Genomic DNA, 22,545 nt, shown 5'->3' with positions numbered 1-22,545 from the left:
AATCAGCAGGTTTGGCATCAGGTCAGAGATGTAGAAAAATGTGAGAGGAAAACCACGTGTACTCTTAAATGTCAGGCCCATGTGTGTGACTAATGTTTAGACACTTCATCACACAGTAAACAGATCAACACAAGGAATTTTCCATCCAAAGCCATCATCGTGCAAAGCCGGCATCATCAGCTGTCACGGGCCCACATTTCAACTCATCAAAATATCAGCCCATGTGTTCACCCTTCACTTCATAGCACACGAATTTCTGATAAAGGGCCTGATAAAGTCTTCGTAGCTGTGGCCAGATGTTTTCCATCCATCACGTCAGGAATATTAAACAAAGTGGGGACGGGAGCATCCAATCAGGAGTGCCACAGTGTTATTCAGCCGCCCTTTCACACAGCTGCTCCAGACCACAACATGAGCGGCACAGATAACACACTTCAACAAACACCTCACAAACAGGACTGGCTGCACAGTGAATGCATTATTCCACTTCAACTGTGAGATAACCAAAGTATTTTTCCTTCACTTTGTGTTACTGCAATGTTTGAAGAAAACATTTCATGAATGGTAAATGACACTAAAGGCAGCTGTGTCTTAAACACTGCAGAGTCTCACCCTGAGAACAGGTCGAGTGGACAGTAAAAACTGCGTCTCTTCCACTTCCCGTTGGCCACCTGCAGACACAGAAGAGTGGAGAAATGTCAAACAGAGAGAAGCAACACAGAAACAGCAAACATCTGTTAGGTGCGGGTTTTCATGGGGCTAGACTAAATCTAGTCCTAAACTTTTGATGAGATCAACCTTCAGATTTTTATTAACATGTGTTTTAAAAGTTAGTGAGCGGTTTTGTTCTCTTTTTTTTTTTTTTTTTTTTTTTTTTTTTTTTTTTTTTTTTTTTTGCCGTTTTGTCATTTGAAGGATGGTGGTCTTTGTAAATTTGTTCTGAAGTGTGCAATATGAACTGCCACCGTTCTTTGTTCTGCCGGTTCCGTTTCTCTTCTAAGACGGCGTGATTGACACTCCTGCTTTAAAAACAGGTCTCTCGTCATTTAGCAATTTAGAGCAGAGACTCATTTCAAGAATCTAATGATCCAGAAAGGCCCAACTTTGGGAGAGAGGATGGGACCTGGGATAGATAAAATTCCTTCTCGTCTTGTAGACCGGAGGTAAAAGGAAGCAGTTAACCGTTACAAAGACTGTGACGGGTCGTACGACTGTAAAAGAGCATGAATACATCATGTCAGTGCTGAGTGGCAACATTCAGCGATCATCTTGTTTTCTTCAGTATCTTGCTGGCTGCTGGTAACCACTGAGAGGAGGGACGGACTTAATTTCTATTGTTTGCCTTTTAGAAAGATGTAGACTACCAGAAACCCGTTCCCCAGCACCTCATGGCACTTCCTGTATCCATGTGCTTCAGTAGTAACACTTTGAAAGTGATATGGGGTAGCTTGGAATAACGGGCCTTTGTAAGTGAACAACAGACTGATTGACCGCCAAACAAAGAACAGAATACAAAATCATTAGTCACAAGTGAGAAACAGGACTGAAATCTTCATGATCAATAACTGACCCCAAAGAGAAAACTGAACAGTTTTATAGAGCTTAAAAGGACCGAGTTACTCTATACTTCAAAGTGAGCTCGCATTTTACTTCTAAGAAAACTAAAAATCTATTTTAAAACTTGCTTTTCTCAGTATCTGTAGACCTCAGTGTGTACTACCTTTATCTATATGCTATCACTCTATGCTGAAACAGAACACAGGTTTCTTGCACAGCATGACCCACTTCAAAAATGCTCAGGGGGGAAAATAAACTGATCAGGTGAAAACCTCCAGCAGCACTTCAGAGGATGCAGAAAACCTTTAATGGCTGAGTGACACATTTCAGCTTGTGAGCTGCAATTACAGGTGCTGCTGGAGTTTTGACCTCTTCAGAGCGGAGACACGTGTGGCCGACTGTGGCTGCAGTAGACACTGTCCATTTTTAAAACACTCCGTTTCAGTTCAGCTCTTCGTAGGTTATAACTTTGTCTTCTCTGCAGTTGCCTGACAGACCGACAGCAGCACAAGTAACAGTGACCCACAGACTGTTTGGACAGGATATTCTGTACACTTCCTCCATCGACAACAAGCACCATCTGCAATCCTCTTCCCCAGCTCGAGCTCAAAACAAGCATTAGACTTTAGGTGTGCCCATCCAGGCCACGATCAATCAGGGCTTTTGTGCATCTGAACAGCAGAAGATAACAGACCTTTATTTGGAGCAGCTTTCATTCTTTACTCCCTCTGTTTGATCATGTGATCATCTAACAAAGGCTCACATTTTCAGTTTGTTTTTTTTTGTTTTTTTAAACAAGTTACTGCCTTCAGCTGATTACTTCACTGCAGCTACAGACACAAATCAGATGGATGAAAAAGGTCGTTTGAGGATCTGCACACAGTCGCTTTATTTATAAGTGGAGCCACGCACACACATGAAAATACTACACACACTGTTCTGAAGGCATCAAAGCTTCACTTATCCAACGGGAAGTTTGACAAAACATGACATGAACAAGTTAACTGAACACAAAAAAACCTGCTCAGGCAGGTTTACCTTTTTAGGATGAGCTACCTGAGCGTTCGGCTCACAGGAATTACTTATACATACAATCATCTCATAGAGCTGATCGATTTTGGCAATGATCACAATTATTTAAAACAATAAGTCAGGGTGCAGTATTTTTTTGTTTTATTTCCTGACTCCCTGACTTCACGTAAACTCAGGCTGAGCTAACCTGATACTCACACAGATCCAGCCCACTTTAGTTTTTTTAAACTGAATACTGGTTTTCATTTAAGGAAATAGGACATCCAACTTTGTGCAGTCAGTAAGTTTTTTAGGGACTTGAATTTAATGCTGTCTGAACCAGAGACAGAGAGGAGAAATAACAGCAACACAACATTTTCTGTTTTACAAACCCAGAGTCGCCTGTACCAGCAGCTACAACCATATGTGCACTTTTATATGCAACACACATACATGTTATAGTTTGTGCTGTTGTTTGACACTTTCTGTGCAATAGTGTACGGCTGCTGATGCACTTGCACCCTCATTAGTTATTCTTTTATAACAATTATCCTCCAGTATTTTAAAATGTCTTATCATTTTAAATGTTTTTCAGTGTCACACCCATTATGAGGTTAGCATAGCTGCAATTTCATTGTGTTTGCATGATGGGAGGAAAAGTCCTGAGTCTACAACACTGACTCATTATGGAGTGAAGAGCCTCGTGGGCTGTAATAAAGAACGACAGGCTGAGGTGGACAAAACACGGTAATGTTTAGTAAAGAGAGCATTAGATTCTTATACTTCTGATTTCAGCCCATAAACATCCAATATGCCTGATTTCCCATCATGCTGTTCTGTAGCTGTGCTGTGTCTTTGTACTTACTTTGTAGTGTTGGTGCATGCAGTAGCGACACACTTTGGTCTTGATGTCTTTGCTGACATGTTTGGGGGATGGCAGGAAACCGCATTTAGGCTGAAAACAAAACATCAGCTGAGTGAGACACACACACACTCATACTCACCCTCATGTGACTTTAGTCCGATCACTGTGTGTGTGACAATGGTGTAGGTCCTGGCCACGAGATTTCTATCTCTATGGCTGAACATCACTTTTATTACTGAGCTTCAACTGAAATTAACAACAAGCCAAATCTAATTAACTTTATTATTTTCAGGAAGAAATATCTGGAGGGGCATTAGTTACAACAATGAATGTGAGTTACTTAACAAAAGTCTGTGTGTTGCCCTGTTATTCCTGGACGTGTAATAAACAAAATATCTAAAAAAATTTCAATACAAGTTTCAATAACAATCCAGGATTTTCTTTTGCAGTAAAGGACAAAAAGTCTTTGATGTGTGACCTTTATTGTTTGAAGGAAAACCCCTGACCATGTACAAAGGGACAAAGTTGGCTTAGACTACCACAAGTGTGTGTGTGTTTACCTTGATCTCGATGCAGAGTGGGGGAGTGTGTGTTGGCTGGTGGAGGGCTGGAGACGTCAGGTTGGGCAGACAGAGCGCACACCCACTGTAGATGTCCATCACCTTATCACAGCGCCACGCTGACGCACACAGAAAGACAGAGCGTTTGTTTAATCTGACTGCAGCTCATTGTGCCATTACAGAACTATCACAAGTCGAAACAAGCGATAAACATTTCAGTCTCACCTGGACGTTGATGTTGGACTTTGATTGATAACTGCCGCACAAACTCGAGAGGCAGTTTAACCACTTCCTGTATGGAAAATAAAGCATCTGTTAAGCTGCTGCTACATCTATGTAAAGCACCGCTAACTCCAGGCAGCGTGCTTATCTTAAGTTCATCATGGAAGCGATAGCATGCAGAGCAGGCTGGTGTCACAAAGTCAATGTCGAACATTTACATAAACACCCTAATAAAAATCCTTCCTATAATACACAACCGAAGAATCATACAAAACACTGCTTTAACACGTTTTAATAACCATCACATGTGAGGTACGGCATGAATTTGGACACTACTATAAATGTAAGAAGGACAAATTCCGCTTTTACATGTAAAGTTAAGCATCATCTGACCAGGGAATGATGCTCATGTGGTATAAGCCCTCCAGACTTCAACACTGACTCATTGTTTTTCGGAATATCTGATTTATGATGCAGCTCAGAATAGATCAAACTGGTGAAACAGTCCACTTAAAAATAAATAAAGCAACCTTAGGCATCGTTTCTGTTTGGAAAATTGTTATCTCATGATTTCTGAATGTTCTGATAGTCTTGTCTTTAGGAGTCACAGTTGCTTTAGCAAAGATATGTCATTGCTATAAATGAGACATCTACTTCTTTACAGTGTTGCATTACTTTATATTTAGGAAGTATTAAAGGCCACTAATAACTGAAATTGCCGCTCTCATGAATGGCTAAAGTGACTTGACAAACACAGATGCGAGCCGCGCTTTGGTCTCTCTTCTGAACAAAAGATGGATCAAGTCTCATTAATTAGTAATGTCTCCACAAGTGTAAAATGGTAATCACTAGGGCTGCTCAATAAATGGAATTTTAATCACGATTACGATCTGGGCTTTCAACGATCATTAAAAATGACTGAGCCGATTATTAGCCCCTCCCTCGTGCTTTACTCTCGCGCTGCTCCGTGTGGCAAATCGAGCGCACCTCTCTGCATTTCGAACACGTGTCACAACAATTAAGAGGACCCGAGGGAAGCTCGGAAAGCTAAGCAGAAGTTATTTGGAGAGGAGAGTGACTGCCGTTGGTTGAAAAGAGGTAAAAACAAAAAAAACTTCAGTGGTGTGGAAACATTATGGGTTCACGGAGTCAGACGTGGATCAAGTAGACACAGTGTGTAAACTTTGCTACGGTGTAGTAGCTGCACCACAGAGCAACACTGCAAATTTCACTAAACATAGATGTTTACATTTTTCATTTATTTCTTATATTGCAAACATTTGCACTGTTATCAGTATTTGCACACTATTTTATATTATTTTTTAAAGTCATTATTCAATACATTGTTATTGTTAACCCTTTAAAGCCGGTCAGAGCAGCACGCTCCGTTTTGTATAACTATTTTTAAATCCCTGTAGAACCGGAACCAGGTAAGCTGGTGCAATAATTTTTTGCATATGAAACCGGAGGAGTTGTACTTACATCTTATGACATCAGCTTGTCCTAGGTCACGGTTTCCTTCCACATAAAGCTTTGCAAAAATTGCATAAAAAGCGCTTGCAGGAACAAAAACATAATATTAAAGAAACACGCTTTGCCGATCCGATCAGCTGTTCATAACACTTCCCACAGTGAAACAGACGTCAGTGCAAACTATCGCATGCCCGCCATTTCCTGCCCAAAACCGGAAGTGACGTCATTTTCGCGGAAAATGTAGTTTTTTACTTGTAGGCCTTAAAAGCCTATACTGGTGTTTTTATAAGTCATGTTTGACTTTTCTGAATAGTTTCTGGGATGCTTAGAACTCGAATTGCACTGCTGGAAATATTTTATTTTGATGCACATGCTGTTTTCTTTGCAAATTTGCATCATAGGATTGTTTTTTTGTTTTTCCTGCAGTATATAAAAATTGCTGTATCTCCAAAATAAAACTATGAAGACACTCAAAATAAATTTCCTGTTGTTGTAAACTATTTTTTGCAACTTTTTTGTATTTAAAGTTTTGAGGGATAAACCTCTTAAATTTCTTCAAGTAGAAATATATATATAAAAAACAAAAACGATTTCCAATTTTTTTTGTAGTTTATTGCATTTTTTTTTGCAATTAATGTAGTTACTATGGACTTAATGCATACATATCATTAAAATATGGGCTATAACAGTTGTATTGATGTATAGCAACTTGAAATGCTCCCACAAATGGCACTACAACATGTAAAAAAATAATATAAGCTCTGGCGGACTTGGTTCTATGGTAGGTCTTAAAGGGTTAAATAAATATCGTCAAATAATCGAGATCTCAATTTCAGTGAAAATAATCGCGATTATCATTTTTGCCATAATCGAGCAGCCCTAGTAATCACTACAACATATCACCCGACACCCGCAGCACACTCCAAACATCTAAAGATAAATAATTCTGGTAGAGCACCTGACACGGGTCTAGGGATGGTCATGATTTTCAAAGAGTCATTCAGGAATAACAATGCATTCACATTTTCATTAACACACTCCAATTTACAAACACGGGCAAGCAAACCAGTGCTATAACTTATAGGATATATATAATGAATCACAAGAGCCTGGATCACAGAGGGGATGCTCTAACATTGAGCCAGCAGATGAAGACAAGCGGCAGCACAGCCATACTGGATGTTCTCCTCTAAAGTTTATTACAACAAGTAAAAGGAAAAAAGCAACATATTTTAACGAGGACATCCACTGATCCTGAAACCCTCTGTGATCCAGGTCCTTCGCCATCCTCAGTGATGCAAAGCTAAATCAGTCCAGTGTTCCTGAAAGTAAAAGACTCGACCCCATCTTACCCCGCTGTGGATAAACTTCTCCCCAAGCAGGCTGCTCATCACGTTGGAGCTAAAGTCAACAATGTTCTGGATCTGCCTGTAAGCCTGCTCTGCTGTCTGGGGGACAAACACACACAAAGACAGGCAGGTAAACACACACACACAAACCGGCAGGTAATATCATGTTAGTTAAAGCCAAATTTTAACAGCAAAGGAGAGATATTTAATCGCTTCTCGAGTGTCACGGAATCAGATATGATTATAATGAATCTGTTAGTCAAACAGATGTGCTGCTGTTCAGTGATGCATTTTCCTCCAACTTACACAAACAGCTGGGAAGTGTGAGCTTTGGAGGATTAAAGGTAGAACTCTCTACAAAACCAGCCACACCCATGATAAACACTGACTGAAGGTGCAGCATGAAATGGAGAAGTCTGTGCAGAAAAATCATCTGCCAACAGGAACAGGATGCAAGACTTAAAAGAAAAGAAATTTTGTTAAATTACCAGCTGGTTAATCAGCTTTGAGCTCATGCATATGAAAGAGGAAGTTTCTAAAAATAAACCAAGTCTGTGATTAAAAAAAGAAAAAGAAATTAACTCCAGAACCAGCAGTAATGTGAAACCTGAACTCCACCAACCAGTACTGGAATCTCTGGGATTTTAACACCCATATACCTACATGTTTTCATACAGGTTTTTTTTCCTAAAAGCTAAATGGTTCAGTTAGCAGAAAACCACCATACTAAAAAAATAAATGCATGAACTAGTTTTTCAGAATTGTGGTAAATCGGGAAGTGTTATCCAGGTTGTGGTGAGCAAGGGGTGGATCTAACTGTGACAGGGCACGCTCATATGGTAGCACCTTAAAAAATGAACACCATTCTGTTTATTAACAAGACTTAAAGCTGACATATGAGTTAAAGGAATGCAAGCTTAAGCTGCTTGTACCATTTGTTTTACTTTTTGAACCCTATTTAACGTCTGTGGTATGACTCATGACTTAGACGTTTGAAACAGTCAGTCCTGACATTCTGATGGAATGAAATAAATTTGGATTTTGGGCGTGGGTGTGGGGCCACACTTTGGTTTGCATTTGAATCTTCAATCTGACAAAGATGTAAACAACTACAATCTCCATGTAAATGAAGGCTGTGAGGCAGACTTCAGTCAGCCAACAGGTGCGAACAGCCTCATTTACTCTGTCCATCAGCTGGCAGCTCATGACCAGCTTCGTGAGCTGACATAAAAAAATAACAATAATAATAATAATAAAAAATTAAAAAAAATTAAAAAAAACAGACACTGGTTAGTTTGATATTTTTCAGACAAGAACCCCAAGAAAAGCAGAAAATGTGAAATACTATTTCTACTTAAAAAAACAAAAAAAACAAAAAAACAACTTGAGGTGAACTGTTCACCGCATGCGGTTTAAGTAGAGCTGAGTCAAGTTAAGCCCGATGTGCAAAAAGCCGTTCTGATAACAGTAAACTGTTTTCATTGCTTCAGGTTGTAAGTTCTCTGACAGCAGATATAACATACTAAGTGCTTACACCAGTGTGCCAATCAGTGCTGAACTCCTTAAACTGAAGACAACAGACCCAAATTTCATCCATTGCCCTCCCTCAAATCAGTTTCAGGAATTAACAAAGGTCAGAATTATCAGCAGTAATAATAATAATAATAATAATAATAATAATAATAATAATACATTTTATTTGAGGGCGCCTTTCAGAAACCCAAGGTCACCTTACAAAAAACACAATTAATAAAAGGAACAATAGTCATAAAATACATAAAATAAGTTAAAATTACAAAACAGAGCGTGACAACAGATAAAATCAGCATTAAAGCGAATAAGCCAGTTTAAACAGATGTGTTTTGAGCTGTGTCTTAAATACGGAGAGGGAGTCAATATTTCTTAGTGCAGGAGGAAGAGAGTTCCAGAGCCGAGGAGCAGAGCGACTGAAAGCTCTGTTCCCCATAGTGATAAGGTGTGAGGACGGAACAGTAAGATGAATAGCAGATGATGATCTGAGAGGGCGGGAAACAGTGGTGATATGGAGCAGGTCACACAAATATGAAGAAGCAGATTTATGGATACACTTGTATGTAAGAAATAAGATTTTAATATTTTTTCCTGGCTTCTATGGGTAGCTGCTGAAGAACTGGGGTAATATGAGCACTTAACGGAGTGCAAGTTATGACCCGAGCTGCAGAATTTTGAAGAAGTTGGAGTTTATGAAGGGACCTTTTAGGGAGACCAAATAGGAGGGAATTACAGTAATCAATACGGGACGTAATAAGACTATGGACAAGGATGGCAGCAGCATGGGGAGTAAGGAAGGGACGGAGTCGGTGAATATTACGTAAATGGAAGTAAGCAGACCGTGTTATGTAATTAATGTGAGACTGGAATGAAAGAGTATTATCAAGTATGATACCCAAACTCTTAACCTGAGGGGAGGGAAGGGTGGGAGAATTTTCAACGTTAATGGAAAAGCTGTGGGATTTGGTTAAGATAGATGGTGTACCAACAAGTAAAACTTCAGTTTTATTACTGTTAAGTTTGAGGAAATTGGAGGAGAACCAGGATCTAATCTCAATAAGACAGTCTGAGAGGGAGGTAGGTGGGAGGGATGAATTGGGTTTAGAAGAAAGGTAGAGCTGGGTGTCATCGGCATAACAGTGAAAATTTATATTATATTTTCGGAATATATAACCAAGAGGAAGCATATAAATAATGAATAAAAGAGGCCCCAATACTGAACCCTGGGTCACACCAGCAGAAACAGGATAGAGAGTTGAAGAATGGGATTTAAGTTGGATAAACTGATTGTGATCCATGCCAACTTTTTTTTATATATTGATTTCCCCAGAAATGGCTGCACTGATCCATCATCAACTCAATGGTGGGAGGGAGAGAGGGGGTATTTCTGTCTGCTAGTTTGACATTACACTGGAGATTCATACGACAGTGTTTGCAGAGACGCTTGTTTGTCTCCAACTATTTTCCACTTTGGTGTTTGCACTCGTCAGTGAAAGATGACACTGTTGCAAAGAAGGCATGACGAAGACTCAAGGAGATGCTGATGAGACATTTTACACATAAAAACCAGACTGAAAAAGTTAGTACAGCTTTAAAGGGCATGCATAAAGTCAAGAACCAGTAGATTGTTAGGATTTAACAACATTTTAGCTGTTGCACTAACATAAATGCACTTATGTTCAATAGTTAGAGACTAAATAAATCCCTCACTGTATGCAATGGAAGCTCTGTGAAAGGTATAGCCTACATTCTTTCTCTTAATGCAAGGGGAAGGAAATAAACTCAACAGTGTGCATGTTTCTCTGGCTCTCAAAAGTGTAGGCTCAGGCCCTCCACCCCTTCAGCGAACAGACTCATTACCTGTGGAGGGTTTTCAGAGTCCTCTGCTGGATACTTGAGTAGGCGCAGAACTCTGGGATGCTGCAAAAGACATCAAAAGCATCAATTAAGCTCATTTTTGGAAAGAAGACAAAAAAAGGACACACATCTGAAATACTGAACCCAGTCAGTGCAAGTCACAAGAGTCCTTAAGAACATCAAGTCCAGAGTGTGTTTGGGAACAAAACACACGAGTGGTATGTCTGTGAAGGTTCTCAGTCATCCAGGTCATCGTGTTCAAAGGAGCTTGCAAAGAAAAGCGTCTGGACTTCTATAAGTTGCTTGAAGACGTTTCACCTCTCATCCGAGAAGCTTCTTCAGTTCTAAGGTCAAATGGTGGAGAGTCCCAGATATAAACCTAGTGGGAGTGACCCCCCACAGAGGGACAAAAGGACCCCCTGATGATCCTCTAATCGCCTGAGCCAAGGTGTGAAACTGGGTGTGGGTCCCAATCAGCCAGAGTTGGGACCCACGCCCAGTTTCCCACCTTGGCTCAGGCGATTAGAGGATCATCAGGGGGTCCTTTTGTCCCTCTGTGGGGGGTCACTCCCACTAGGTTTATATCTGGGACTCTCCACCATTTGACCTTAGAACTGAAGAAGCTTCTCGGATGAGAGGTGAAACGTCTTCAAGCAACTTATAGAAGTCCAGACGCTTTTCTTTGCAAGCTCCTTTGAACACGAGTGGTATAATTAATGCTAAAGACTGCAGTAGGCATCCAAATATCTGCATCGGAGTGCAAGTTCAGACTTGTGTTACTGTGCACAAAAACATTCAAACACTCAATCAGTGAAGCCCATTCACATGCCTTAGTGCGCTGACAGAAAACAGAGACTTTAGTTCTGATCGTCAACATGCTCACAAAAAAAAGTTACAGAGCAGACAATGCATTTTACTGCACTGTGAATGTTGTACAAACTAAATAATAATAAAAACAATATATAAAATAATCAACATTTATTGTTTATTATTAATTAAATATTATATTTTTAATGAAGTAATTCAATAACCAGGGTCAAAAATTTTTTTTTAAAGTTAAATGTCCACAGATGCAATGTTATTAAGACTTTTCACACGTTGTAACACCGCCCTGAACTTTTTCTGGAAATTGCCCACGACACCCACATGTTCACTCCCTGCACACTCTACCCACACGTTACCAGCGCTTAAACCACATAGAGCCTTTTCAGTAGTGCAAATGCACCTGCTATGTGCTACACGTGGGAAAGAAATTAATAAAAGCAACTGGCCTCGTAGTTCACGTGTAAAAAAAAAAACATCTAATGTTAGAACTGCTTTGAATAAAAGGATGTAGCTTTGCATGTAAAGCCTGCTTCTTTTATCCAACTCCTTTGAAGCCACGCAAATAAGTCTGAGCTCTTTGTTTTCCAAACACAGTCCCAGAACAGTTTGTGAAACGATCATAACTTAATTTACTCAGTTGTGTTAGCGGAGAGAAATTTCCCACCCTTACTTAGATGCAGTGATTTTGGGCCCATTTTCCATTTTTAGAGAGTTAAATAAAACAGAATTATATTTAGAGGGGAGCAGGACTTGGATGTGTGGATGATTGGGGCGCTTACACCACAGTCAAAGGACAGGGGGCAATCGTGGCTCAAGAGTTGGGAGTTTGCCTTGTAATCGGAAGGTTGCCAGTTCGAACCCCAGCTTGGACATTCTCGGTCGTTGTGTCCTTGGGCAAGACACTTAACCCGTTGCCTACTGGTGGTGGTCAGTGTTCGGCAGCCTCGCCTCTGTCAGTGCGCCCCAGGGTGGCTGTGGCTACAATGTAGCTTGCCATCACCAGTGTGTGAATGTGTGTGTGAATGGGTGGATGACTGAATGTGTAAAGCGCTTGGGGACTAGTAAAGCGCAATATAAATACAGGCCATTTACCATTTACACATTTGCACACTTCATTATTAATTCACTATCACTGATTTACATGGGCCCTTTTCAGTTCAGTTTTCTTAGTTCCAACAATGACGCATGCCCGACACACACACACACACACACACACACACACACACACACACACACACACACACACTATTTTATCTCAAAAGCTCATGAAAAGCACGTCCTATTACAGATTACTTTAATTTTTTATATTTCATTTGACTTCTTATTTTCAGTTTAGTTTTAGTTAGTTTCCAGAGTGGGTTTCCTCCTTTCAGTTTACTTTTTATCAGTTTGTGTGTTAGTTGAGGTAAACATCAGCACAGCTTGACAATAATACTGAACAACAGCAGTTCCCTCACAGTCTTATAGATCAAAACTCCATACGTCAATGTCCATCAAAGCCTCATCAGGCAAGCTGTGATTTTAACAGACTAAAAGAAATTAAAAAAAAAAAAAAAAAAAAAGACTAAAACTACGTAGATTTCTGCTTTTATTTTGAGTTAATTAGTTTCCCACTTCAGTCAGGTTTGGTCCAAACTTTGACTGGGTCTGCAGCACCTTGACATTTTATTTATTTATTTATTTTTAAAGATATGGTCATATGTAATTGATTCATTTATCTTCAGCACATGGCTTCTTCTAAGCAGTAAGGGTGTGCTTAGTTTTTCAGTCCTGTTAAAACTTGTCCACATGACTGAAAATGCCAAGAACAAATCCAGCTGGTTTTGTCTGGTCCCATACTGTCATTACAGAAACTAGGAGTCCTGTGTCTGTGAGGTTTATAATTCAGATCACTTAATACTCTTTGCAGAAGATCAGGCAAATCCAAAGTGTGTCTGCCTCTTACCAATATAAGCAAACGGGTATGCTGTGTCATTCCTGCCCAAGTACATTTTACTCACTCATGCTCAATGGCGGGCCATCATGCAAGAAAAGAGCATGATGAAAACTCTTGAGATATACATCTGTGCCACTACAGGCAACAATCTTTTTTTTTTTGTTTATTATCATCACTGTAATCTAATTAATGACTGGGACTGACTGATGGTAGTTTGGGATATGCAAATTGTAAAATCTTATTTCCCAAAGGTTCGCTACAGCAGATGAGCTAGCACAGTTTTTATACCAGATGCACTTCTTATATAACCTTCTCATTTTTCCGAGCTCAGGAACGGCACTAGGAGTGGACTAGCTTGTGGCTCGCTAAGGCTAGGTTTCTGTGTCCTCCAGGTCACGAAGAAAAGGGTTTTTGCATATTAGGTGAATCTGTTAACCACTATGCCACAGACCAATTTTAAAAATTACAACCAGCTAATGTTTTACCATTTTGTTTTTTTGTTTTTTCTTATCTTCTTTGAAAAAATATAACAACTTTTCACTCATCATGGCAATATATTTGAGTATTCAACATAAAAATGATGTGACGATCGATAGATAGATCGATAGATGCCACAGTTCAAAATAACAAGGTCTATGTAGATAAAAGTGCACAAAAAGCTGTGAATAATAACTGTTATCCCTTATACGGTCATGTCAGGCACAGAGCTCTAGCTGTGAGCACAGAAGCCCCACCATCCTGTTTCTCCACCCTTCTGTTTGTGTGGGGTAGCCAATAAGAGTAAAGGGAGAGGAGCTAAAACAACTATTTTGAGACAGTGCATGAACTGAGAGTCTGCGCCAAGGCCCCCACTGAAGATAAAATAAGGACCGTTTTAAACTGTGAATCGTGCAAAACTGCTCTAGCAGAGCCCAAGTATTAAAATATTACATGATGGATATATATTGTTTAACTTCTTTGATCTGACAAGTATTTAAATTCCTGGATCAACCAAAAACAGGCACCTTCATGTGGTTTTGGTATAAAAGTTTAAAAAAATATTTCTCAGATTTTATCCATATGACTTAGGGCTGTTCGATATAACGATATATATCGGATGACAATATAAAAACATCTATCGTTTCATTTTACGCTATGGTTTGCTTCGTGGTGTCGCAAAATAAACTGTTTACGGCAATATTTTTCATCGTTTTGATGGTCACTGTAGTGGCTATATTAATTTCTTAAAGTTCTCTCTTTCTCTTATATTTTATATAACCACACTATGGAGGGACAAGCGCCTGTTTTTATGTGTTGTGGTTAGCAACAACACCATCGCGTGTCCGTTTGTTTATGTTCCACATAAACCTTTCACAATAAAGCTCAAGATCCTGTTGAGACTTTTCAAAATAAACGGAATCACGTGAAAGAGCAGATTATTTACGGATGAGAATTTAAAAAAAAAAAAAAAAGAGCTGCCAGGTGCTAAAAAAATAAACCTTAGACTCAAACGTTAGAACAGGCTTTTCCCCGCAGCAAGCCTAATAAATACTCACAAAAGAAAACGGCGGCCGTTACAACTTCTGTCTAAAAATGTATAGTTTCATGCATCTGTTAAAACACTGGAGTCCAGCTACATGAAGCGCAGCTGGAAACACTTCCCGCAAGACAAGCTGCCCGAGATTCACAGAATTTACAGAAAATGTTACATTTTTGTGATTTATATCGTTATCAGGACGATAGAATTGGGATATGGGATATGAGATTTTGGTCATATAGCACAGCCCTAATATGACTCATTTCTGTCTATTGCTATTTCTCTTTAAGCAACTCTCTGTGGAATTACCATTTGGTGACACTTGACTGTAGGAATGCAAAACGCATCATGTGGAAAGCATATTTATGCGGTGAACATCTCTAATTTAGATTTATCTTTCAAATTTGTTTGAGCCCACATCCATCCTATTACTTAATGCTTATCCAACAGAGGGTCACAGGAGGGCTGAAGCCCATCCCAGCTGTCACAGGGCGAGAGGCAACAAACACAAGCATATCTTTGGATTGTAGGAGGAACTAGACCGAGAAGAGGAAACACATACATGAAAATGAAAACATGCAAAGGCCCCAGCTGCCCTGGAGATTCAAACCAGGAAACTTAATACTATGAGACAACAACCACTGTACCCAACCTGTTTCAACCAACATCTCTGGCAAAATGGGGTATAAACAGAAATCAAAGGTAATATCTAAAAATTGAGAATAAAACCAGCATTTCCCTCTTTAAATTAAAAGATATGTCTGAGAAATATTGCATATTTATTTCTATACATCTAATAATGATCTACTATACATCTAATTTACACCCACCAAAGGAAAATCATCAGAACTACGATAACATCTACAGATATTTAAATTAATACTTCTGGTTAAATGCCACAAAATGTTCACTTGAACGTTTTGCTTGTTTTACATACGAAGTGCCAAACAAAGCTTCAGTTTAGAACTTTTAATTTCTTCATTGAGTTTAAAGAATCTGTAATGGTGGGGGAAAAGTCACTGGATTTCATAAGGTGGAGCACCCAGCGCCAGCTAGGGCTGCTCAATAAATCGAATTTTAATCACGATTACGATCTGGGCTTTCAACGATCATTAAAAATGACTGAGCCGATTATTAGCCCCTCCCTCGTGCTTTACTCTCGCGCTGCTCCGTGTGGCAAATCGAGCGCACCTCTCTGCGTTTCGAACACGTGTCACAACAATTAAGAGGACCCGAGGGAAGCTCGGAAAGCTAAGCAGAAGTTATTTGGGGAGGAGAGTGACTGCCTTTGGTTGAAAAGAGAGGTAAAAAAAAAAAACTTCAGTGGTGTGGAAACATTATGGGTTCACGGAGTCAGACGTGGATCAAGTAGACACAGTGTGTAAACTTTGCTACGGTGTAGTAGCTGCACCACAGAGCAACACTGCAAAGTTCACTAAACATAGATGTTTACATTTTTCATTTATTTCTTATATTGCAAACATTTGCACTGTTATCAATATTTGCACACTATTTTATATTATTTTTTAAAGTCATTATTCAATACATTGTTATTATTAACCCTTTAAAGCCGGTCAGAGCAGCACGCTCCGTTTTGTATAACCATTTTTAAATCCCTGTAGAACTGGAACCGCATAAGCTAGCGCAATAAAAATTTTTGCATATGAAACCAGAGGAGTTGTACTTACATCTCATGCCATCAGCTTGTCCTAGGTCACGGTTTCCTTCCACATCTAGCTTTGCAAAAATTGCATAAAAAGCGCTTGCAGGAACAAAAACATTTTCCAGAAACAGGCTTTGCCGATCCGATCAGCTGTTTGTAACACTTCCCACAGTGAAACAGACTTCTGCCATTTTCGCAGAAAATTTAGTTTTTTACTTGTAGGCCTTAAAAGCCTATACTGGTGTTTTTATAAGTCATGTTTGACTTTTCTGAATAGTTTCTGGGATGCTTAGAACTCAAATTGCACTGCTGGAAATATTTTATTTTGATGCACGTGCTGTTTTCTTTGCAAATTTGCATCATAGGATTGTTTTTTTGTTTTTCGTGCAGTATATAAAAATTGCTGTATCTCCAAAATAAAACTATGAAGACACTCAAAATAAATTTCCTGTTGTTGTAAACTATTTTTTGCAACTTTTTTGTATTTAAAGTTTTGAGGGATAAACCTCTTAAATTTCTTCAAGTAGAAATATATATATAAAAAACAAAAAAGATTTTTTTGCAATTAATGTAGTTACTATGGACTTAATGCATACATATCATTAAAATATGGGCTATAACAGTTGTATTGATGTATAGCAACTTTAAGGGCTAACTACCCACATTAAGGGCCACACTTTGGACTTAGTCTGCTGCTCTGGACTTACCCCCTCCATCTGTACAGCTGACGAACTGCCAATTTCGGACCATCTGCTTCTCTCCTTTAATGTTCACATGACCCTCTCTGTAATTAACAACCCCCGTATTATCTCTTTCCGGAATATCAAGAATATAAATCTTGATATCCTTTCCTCTGCTTTTTCTAGCTGCTTGTCTTCTAACAATTTAGCTATTCAAGAGGACCTGGTACTTTTTTATAATCATAGCCTTAGTAGTATTTTAAATTCCCTGGCTCCACAAAAAACCAGAACTGTACTTTTTTCTCGCTCTGCACCCTGGTACACCCCTGAACTCCGGCTACTGAAAGCTAAAGGCCGACAGCTTGAACGCCTCTATAAGAAAACTGGCCTTACTATTCATAAGGATATGTTTAATAACCACGTTCTGTTTTACCAGGAATGTATTAGTCAAACCAAATCTGCTTACTACTCTGCTATTGTCTGCTCAAGTAAGAACTCTACCAAGACCCTTTTCTCACTATTCAATTCTTTTAACAGGCCACCTGATTCTCTCCCTGCTCATCTCTATTCATCTAACTTCTGTGATGCTCTAATGCTATTCTTTATTGATAAAATTCATAAAATACACTTAGACCTGGACCCTAATGCTCAATGTAGCTTCTCTGTCCTAACTCCCCCCTCTTCTCACTTCCTCTCTGTTTTTCAACTTCCATCCTTAGCTGATATTGCTGATCTCATCCATAAATCAAAGCCTTCTACCTGCCAGCTCGATCCTATCCCCACTGTCCTCGTTAAAGCCTGCTTACTCCCTCTCCTTCCCCTCATATCTGCTATTATTCACTCTTCACTCACCACTGGAACTGTTCCTGCTTCCTTCAAAGTTGCTGCTATTACCCCAATCCTGAAAAAAACTGGTCTAGATCCCAACAACTTTAATAACTTTCGTCCTATCTCCAATCTACCATTTCTCTCAAAAATCCTTGAAAAAATAGTTGCTTCACAAGTCCATCTTCACCTAACTGATAATAACCTCTACGAACAGTTCCAGTCCGGCTTTCGTCCTTTACATAGCACTGAAACTGCTCTTATAAAAATAACAAACGACCTTCTTATAGCAGCTGATTCTGGTCTCCTCTCCATCCTTATTCTTCTTGATCTGAGTGCAGCTTTTGACACCATCTCTCATCCCATTCTCCTTAGCAGATTAGCTTCTATTGGTCTCTCTCACACTCCACTAGCCTGGTTTAAATCATATCTATCTGATCGCACTCAGTTCATTCAATTAAAATCCTTCACTTCTCAACTTTCTCCTTTATCCACTGGCGTGCCCCAGGGATCTGTCCTCGGGCCCCTTCTCTTCATCATCTACCTTCTTCCACTCGGATATATTTTTCGTAAATATAATATTCAGTTCCACTGCTACGCCGATGACACCCAGCTCTATCTCTCTACCAAACCTGACTCTACTCTTCCTCCACCCTCCCTTATCCTCTGTCTAGCTGAACTCAATTCTTGGTTCTCCTCCAACTTTCTTAAACTCAACAGCAATAAATCGGAACTTCTTCTGGTTGGCACCAAACGACTGCTATCCAGAATTAACAATTTCTCTCTCACCATCAATAACTCGCTGGTCCCTATCTCTCCCTCTGTGAAAAGCTTGGGTGTCATTCTCGATAGCACATTATCCTTTAACTCGCATATCAATAATATTACACGTGCAGCATATTTCCAACTCCGTAACATTAATCGCCTCCGCCCCTTCCTCACACCTTACGCCACTGCCATTCTCATCCATAATCTTGTTATCTCTAGAATTGACTACTGCAACTCATTATTATTTCGCCTCACACAAAAATCTATCAACAAGCTCCAACGTGTCCAGAACTCTGCTGCCCGTATTATTACTAGGACTTCTTCTACCCACCACATCTCCCCAATCCTGAAGCAACTTCACTGGCTCCCGGTCAAATTTCGCATCCATTTTAAAATAATTCTGTATACATTCAAGGCTATTCACTCTCTCTCTCCACCGTACCTCTCTGACTTATTACAGATGAAGCTCCCATCCCGCTGCCTCAGATCTTCATCTTCTCTTTCTCTCTCTGTTCCCTCTGCTCGTCTGATCACAATGGGAGGGAGGGCCTTTAGTTGCTCTGCCCCTCGACTTTGGAATTCCCTACCCCCGGACCTCAGAAATATTAGCTCATTCTCTCTTTTTAAGTCCACCCTTAAAACTCATTTGTTTAAAATTGCCTATTCTTAAATTTCTGTATGTTTTAACTTTTATCTTCTATTCTTATCATTGTGTATATTTCCAGTTTTTATCTGTTGTACAGTGTCCTTGGGTGCTTTGAAAGGCGCTATTTAAATAAAATGTTCAAGTTCAAGTTCAACTTTATTGTCACTTCAACCATATACAGTTTAAAAATACACAGTGAGGCGAAACAACGTTCCTCCAGGAACCAAGGTGCTACAAGACAAGTTAGTGCAAAAAAAATAATAATATATAATATATCTAGTAATAATATTGTGCAAAAGAGCATTTACAGGTTGGTGTGTGCGATAATGTATTATTATTATTATTATTATTAAATGCTCCCACAAATGGCACTACAACATGTAAAAAAATAATATAAGCTCTGGTGGACTTGGTTCTATGGTAGGTCTTAAAGGGTTAAATAAATATCGTCAAATAATCGAGATCTCAATTTCAGTGAAAATAACCGTGATTATCATTTTTGCCATAATTGAGCAGCCCTAGCGCCAGCTTAGGCATTACACACAGGCCTCAGGGGTCTGGGGCAATAAACTCACTGTGCCCCAGTGAGTTTATTGGGAAGTTCTCATGTCTCTTTGAAGCTGAAAATAGTTTCTGCAGCTAGTTTAAAGCTAAAAAGTTGCAAAACAAATGGAAAAGTGTTGAGGATACTGTGTGCTCACAGTCTGCTCTAGTATGTTGTGAATTCATTGATCTAATTCTGCACCTGGAGAAAATGTTTCTCTTGTCTGCTTTTATTATTTATGTTTTTATTAACTGTATTATACGTATATAATTTCAATACATTTTTGCAGGGTGAATAGCAAAGTTACTTGAGCCCAGTGGCCTCCTGTCAAAGTTGGTTGCCCGTTTAGCTAATATAATGTACAGTCGATCCTACCCAACCCTAAATTTGCAAAACAAAAACCTGAACAACAAGTGCCAACGGTTTTATTAGGAAGCCCTCAATGTAAATGTTTTGTCTAGGAGGTTACAACATCCTCGATCTGATTCATGCTTACAAGATTTCACAGATTGCTCAACGGCAACACGATCAGGTCAGTGCCTTCAAGGAGACTTCCCCGGGGAGGGGGGCACGTCAGTGAACGCTCCACTCTGTCCAGGTGAGTAAAGACGGCTTAACCTGTGTGGAAGTGACCTGAGCAGACACTGCGTCGGGCAGCAATCCAGAAAAGTATCTCTCTTCTCTGCGTATCTCTCCTTCCAGCTGCTGGAAGGAAAGATGGGAGAGATGCTAACGGCTAAATTAGCTCCCGAGCACCCCGAGGATTTTACATTTTAACTACAATCGCCAATCAGTCAACCACACAGTGTCCGGGCATTCTTCTATACGTAGTTTGTAAGCATTAGCCTCGCTGCTGTTTGACAGTTTTTCACTGACTGCCTGAACAACTAGCTGGTGCTAGCTAGCAAGCCGGCTCAGCTAGCAAACACAGGCTAACGATGTACCGAAAATAAACAAAATCCTACAAGGTGACATTTCGCCTGCCCTTATCATTTTTCTCCAAACAAACTTTCTGGTAGAAACAATCCCGACCCGAGGCACATTTTGCCCACGAAAAGCACGAGGCGAAAAGGCTTTAGTAGAACCCGAAGCTAGTCTAGTGTTGTGCTAGCTGACTCACCTGTACGTGTGAGACCACCAGGCTCTTGTTTCCTTCTCCGTGGTACTTCCAGTCGTTTTCGTCCATTTTGTCCAGTTCCATTACACCAGAGACCAGCAAGTGCGCTCCCGTCAACGGCCAGAAAGTGACACACAACGACACGGCAACATACAAGAACTGTAGATCCACTACTGACTGCAAGCAGTAATTTAAGGAGACTACAACACAACCGACGGACTACCCTTGCTGCTGCCCGGCCCCGGCGACTTTGTCACCGCCCACATTACCACTTCCGGTCTGACTTCAAAATAAAACTCCTGATAAGAGTCAAACGCAATAATGACCGAGGAACTGATGAATGAAGAAAATGACAAAATGACAGATAAAGGAGGACGGATGGAGGACAGTTGGTGAATAAGGAAGTACAGAGGATTAGTAAAGGAGGAAGAGGATGACAACAGTTGATCCAAGTAACCATATCTGTGGTGGTATGGAGATGTCTGAAAGAGTGGGCAGTGGAGTTTTTGACCAGTGTTTAACACAGTATTAGAGAGTAAGACGGTGCCTGTGGAATAGAGGAGTATACTGGTCTTCAAATATACTCTCTTTGTTTTATAAAGTTTTCCTAAAGCAAAAAAAAAAAAGTTGTGTTACATGCTTTTATTTGTAGCTTTTTTCAGTTTTTATTCTTGCTAATTTTGCCCAACTTCACTTTCTTTACGCACATTGACAAGCCGCTCCCTGTTGGCTGTACTCCCATGTCCCGCCTGTTCCACTGTGATTGGTCAGAGGGTTGGACAGATGGGCTCAAGGACTGTAAAGACGCCAGTGTTGTTTCTGACAACATTACACGTGAAATAGAGGATAAGAAATGGAAAAACCACTGTAAATCGTGTGATTCATCAGTAGTACCTGCATGTATCTCAGAAAAGGTTTTCAAATTTAAAATGCATTTCAGTGTTAAGCAGTGCATTAGCAATGAATACATTTATTTGACATACAATTTGAAATTAAGCATCAGAAATTATTTTTACCTCCATCAAGACAGCTACTTGTTTAGTTTGTCTTTTTATCTTCTGATAAGGAGGTTATGTTTCTGGTAGTGTGTGTGTTCAATCTGATTGTAAACTTTGTAGGAGTATTAGAGTGGGGTCACCTTAATAATACATTTAAATTTGGCTTAACATCCACCAAAGTCTTTGAGGTCAGCTTAATGATTTATTGGTTGAAAACTGACAACAAGCCCTATAACATTGTTTTCTGACCTCTTCTTCAAGTGCAATACATTGATCTGAAGGTCAAAGTGATAATACTGACACCAAAAGGCATTATATCTTTAAAGAACATATTCTCAAGAGAAAGAGAATAAGGTGCCTAGTTAGAAAAGCACTGTAATATAAAATGACATAGCTGAAGTTCAATTTATTCTTGTTCAATTACTTACAAACACATGGCCTACTCCTACAAAGTGTTTCTTTAATTAAAGTAAACATTTGTCGTGGTACTCTTATCTGATTTTTACTGCAAACTTCGTAAAGTATGTTTAGAAAAAGAACAAATTTAAAAATATATATATATATATAAAAAATACAATACCCTTCCTTTAAAAGTAAACACTG

The 22,545-nt window shown here is 39.5% G+C and overlaps 1 protein-coding gene across 1 annotated transcript in view; it reads right to left on the bottom strand.

Annotated features, from left to right (window-relative positions):
• Nucleotides 1-21,197, bottom strand: part of ippk (inositol 1,3,4,5,6-pentakisphosphate 2-kinase) — a 29,771-nt gene extending 8,574 nt beyond the window's left edge. The window contains exons 1-7 of the mRNA XM_085407178.1: nucleotides 20,948-21,197; nucleotides 10,428-10,487; nucleotides 7,041-7,136; nucleotides 4,219-4,285; nucleotides 3,994-4,112; nucleotides 3,434-3,523; nucleotides 613-671 (exon numbers count right to left, since the gene is read on the bottom strand). Coding sequence (XP_085263304.1) covers nucleotides 613-671; nucleotides 3,434-3,523; nucleotides 3,994-4,112; nucleotides 4,219-4,285; nucleotides 7,041-7,136; nucleotides 10,428-10,487; nucleotides 20,948-21,028 — 572 coding nt within the window. The 5' untranslated portion in view covers nucleotides 21,029-21,197. The remainder of the gene's footprint in view (nucleotides 1-612; nucleotides 672-3,433; nucleotides 3,524-3,993; nucleotides 4,113-4,218; nucleotides 4,286-7,040; nucleotides 7,137-10,427; nucleotides 10,488-20,947) is intronic.
• Between the last annotated feature and the right edge of the window lie 1,348 nt (nucleotides 21,198-22,545).

The sequence above is a fragment of the Rhamphochromis longiceps genome, linkage group LG5 (genome assembly GCF_057381845.1).
Source record: "Rhamphochromis longiceps isolate RC_006_pf linkage group LG5, R_longiceps_female_GT1.1, whole genome shotgun sequence".
Classification (NCBI taxonomy): domain Eukaryota; kingdom Metazoa; phylum Chordata; class Actinopteri; order Cichliformes; family Cichlidae; genus Rhamphochromis; species Rhamphochromis longiceps.
The sequence above is the reverse complement of the archived record's forward strand: the minus strand, read 5'-3'. Positions and strand labels throughout refer to the sequence as shown.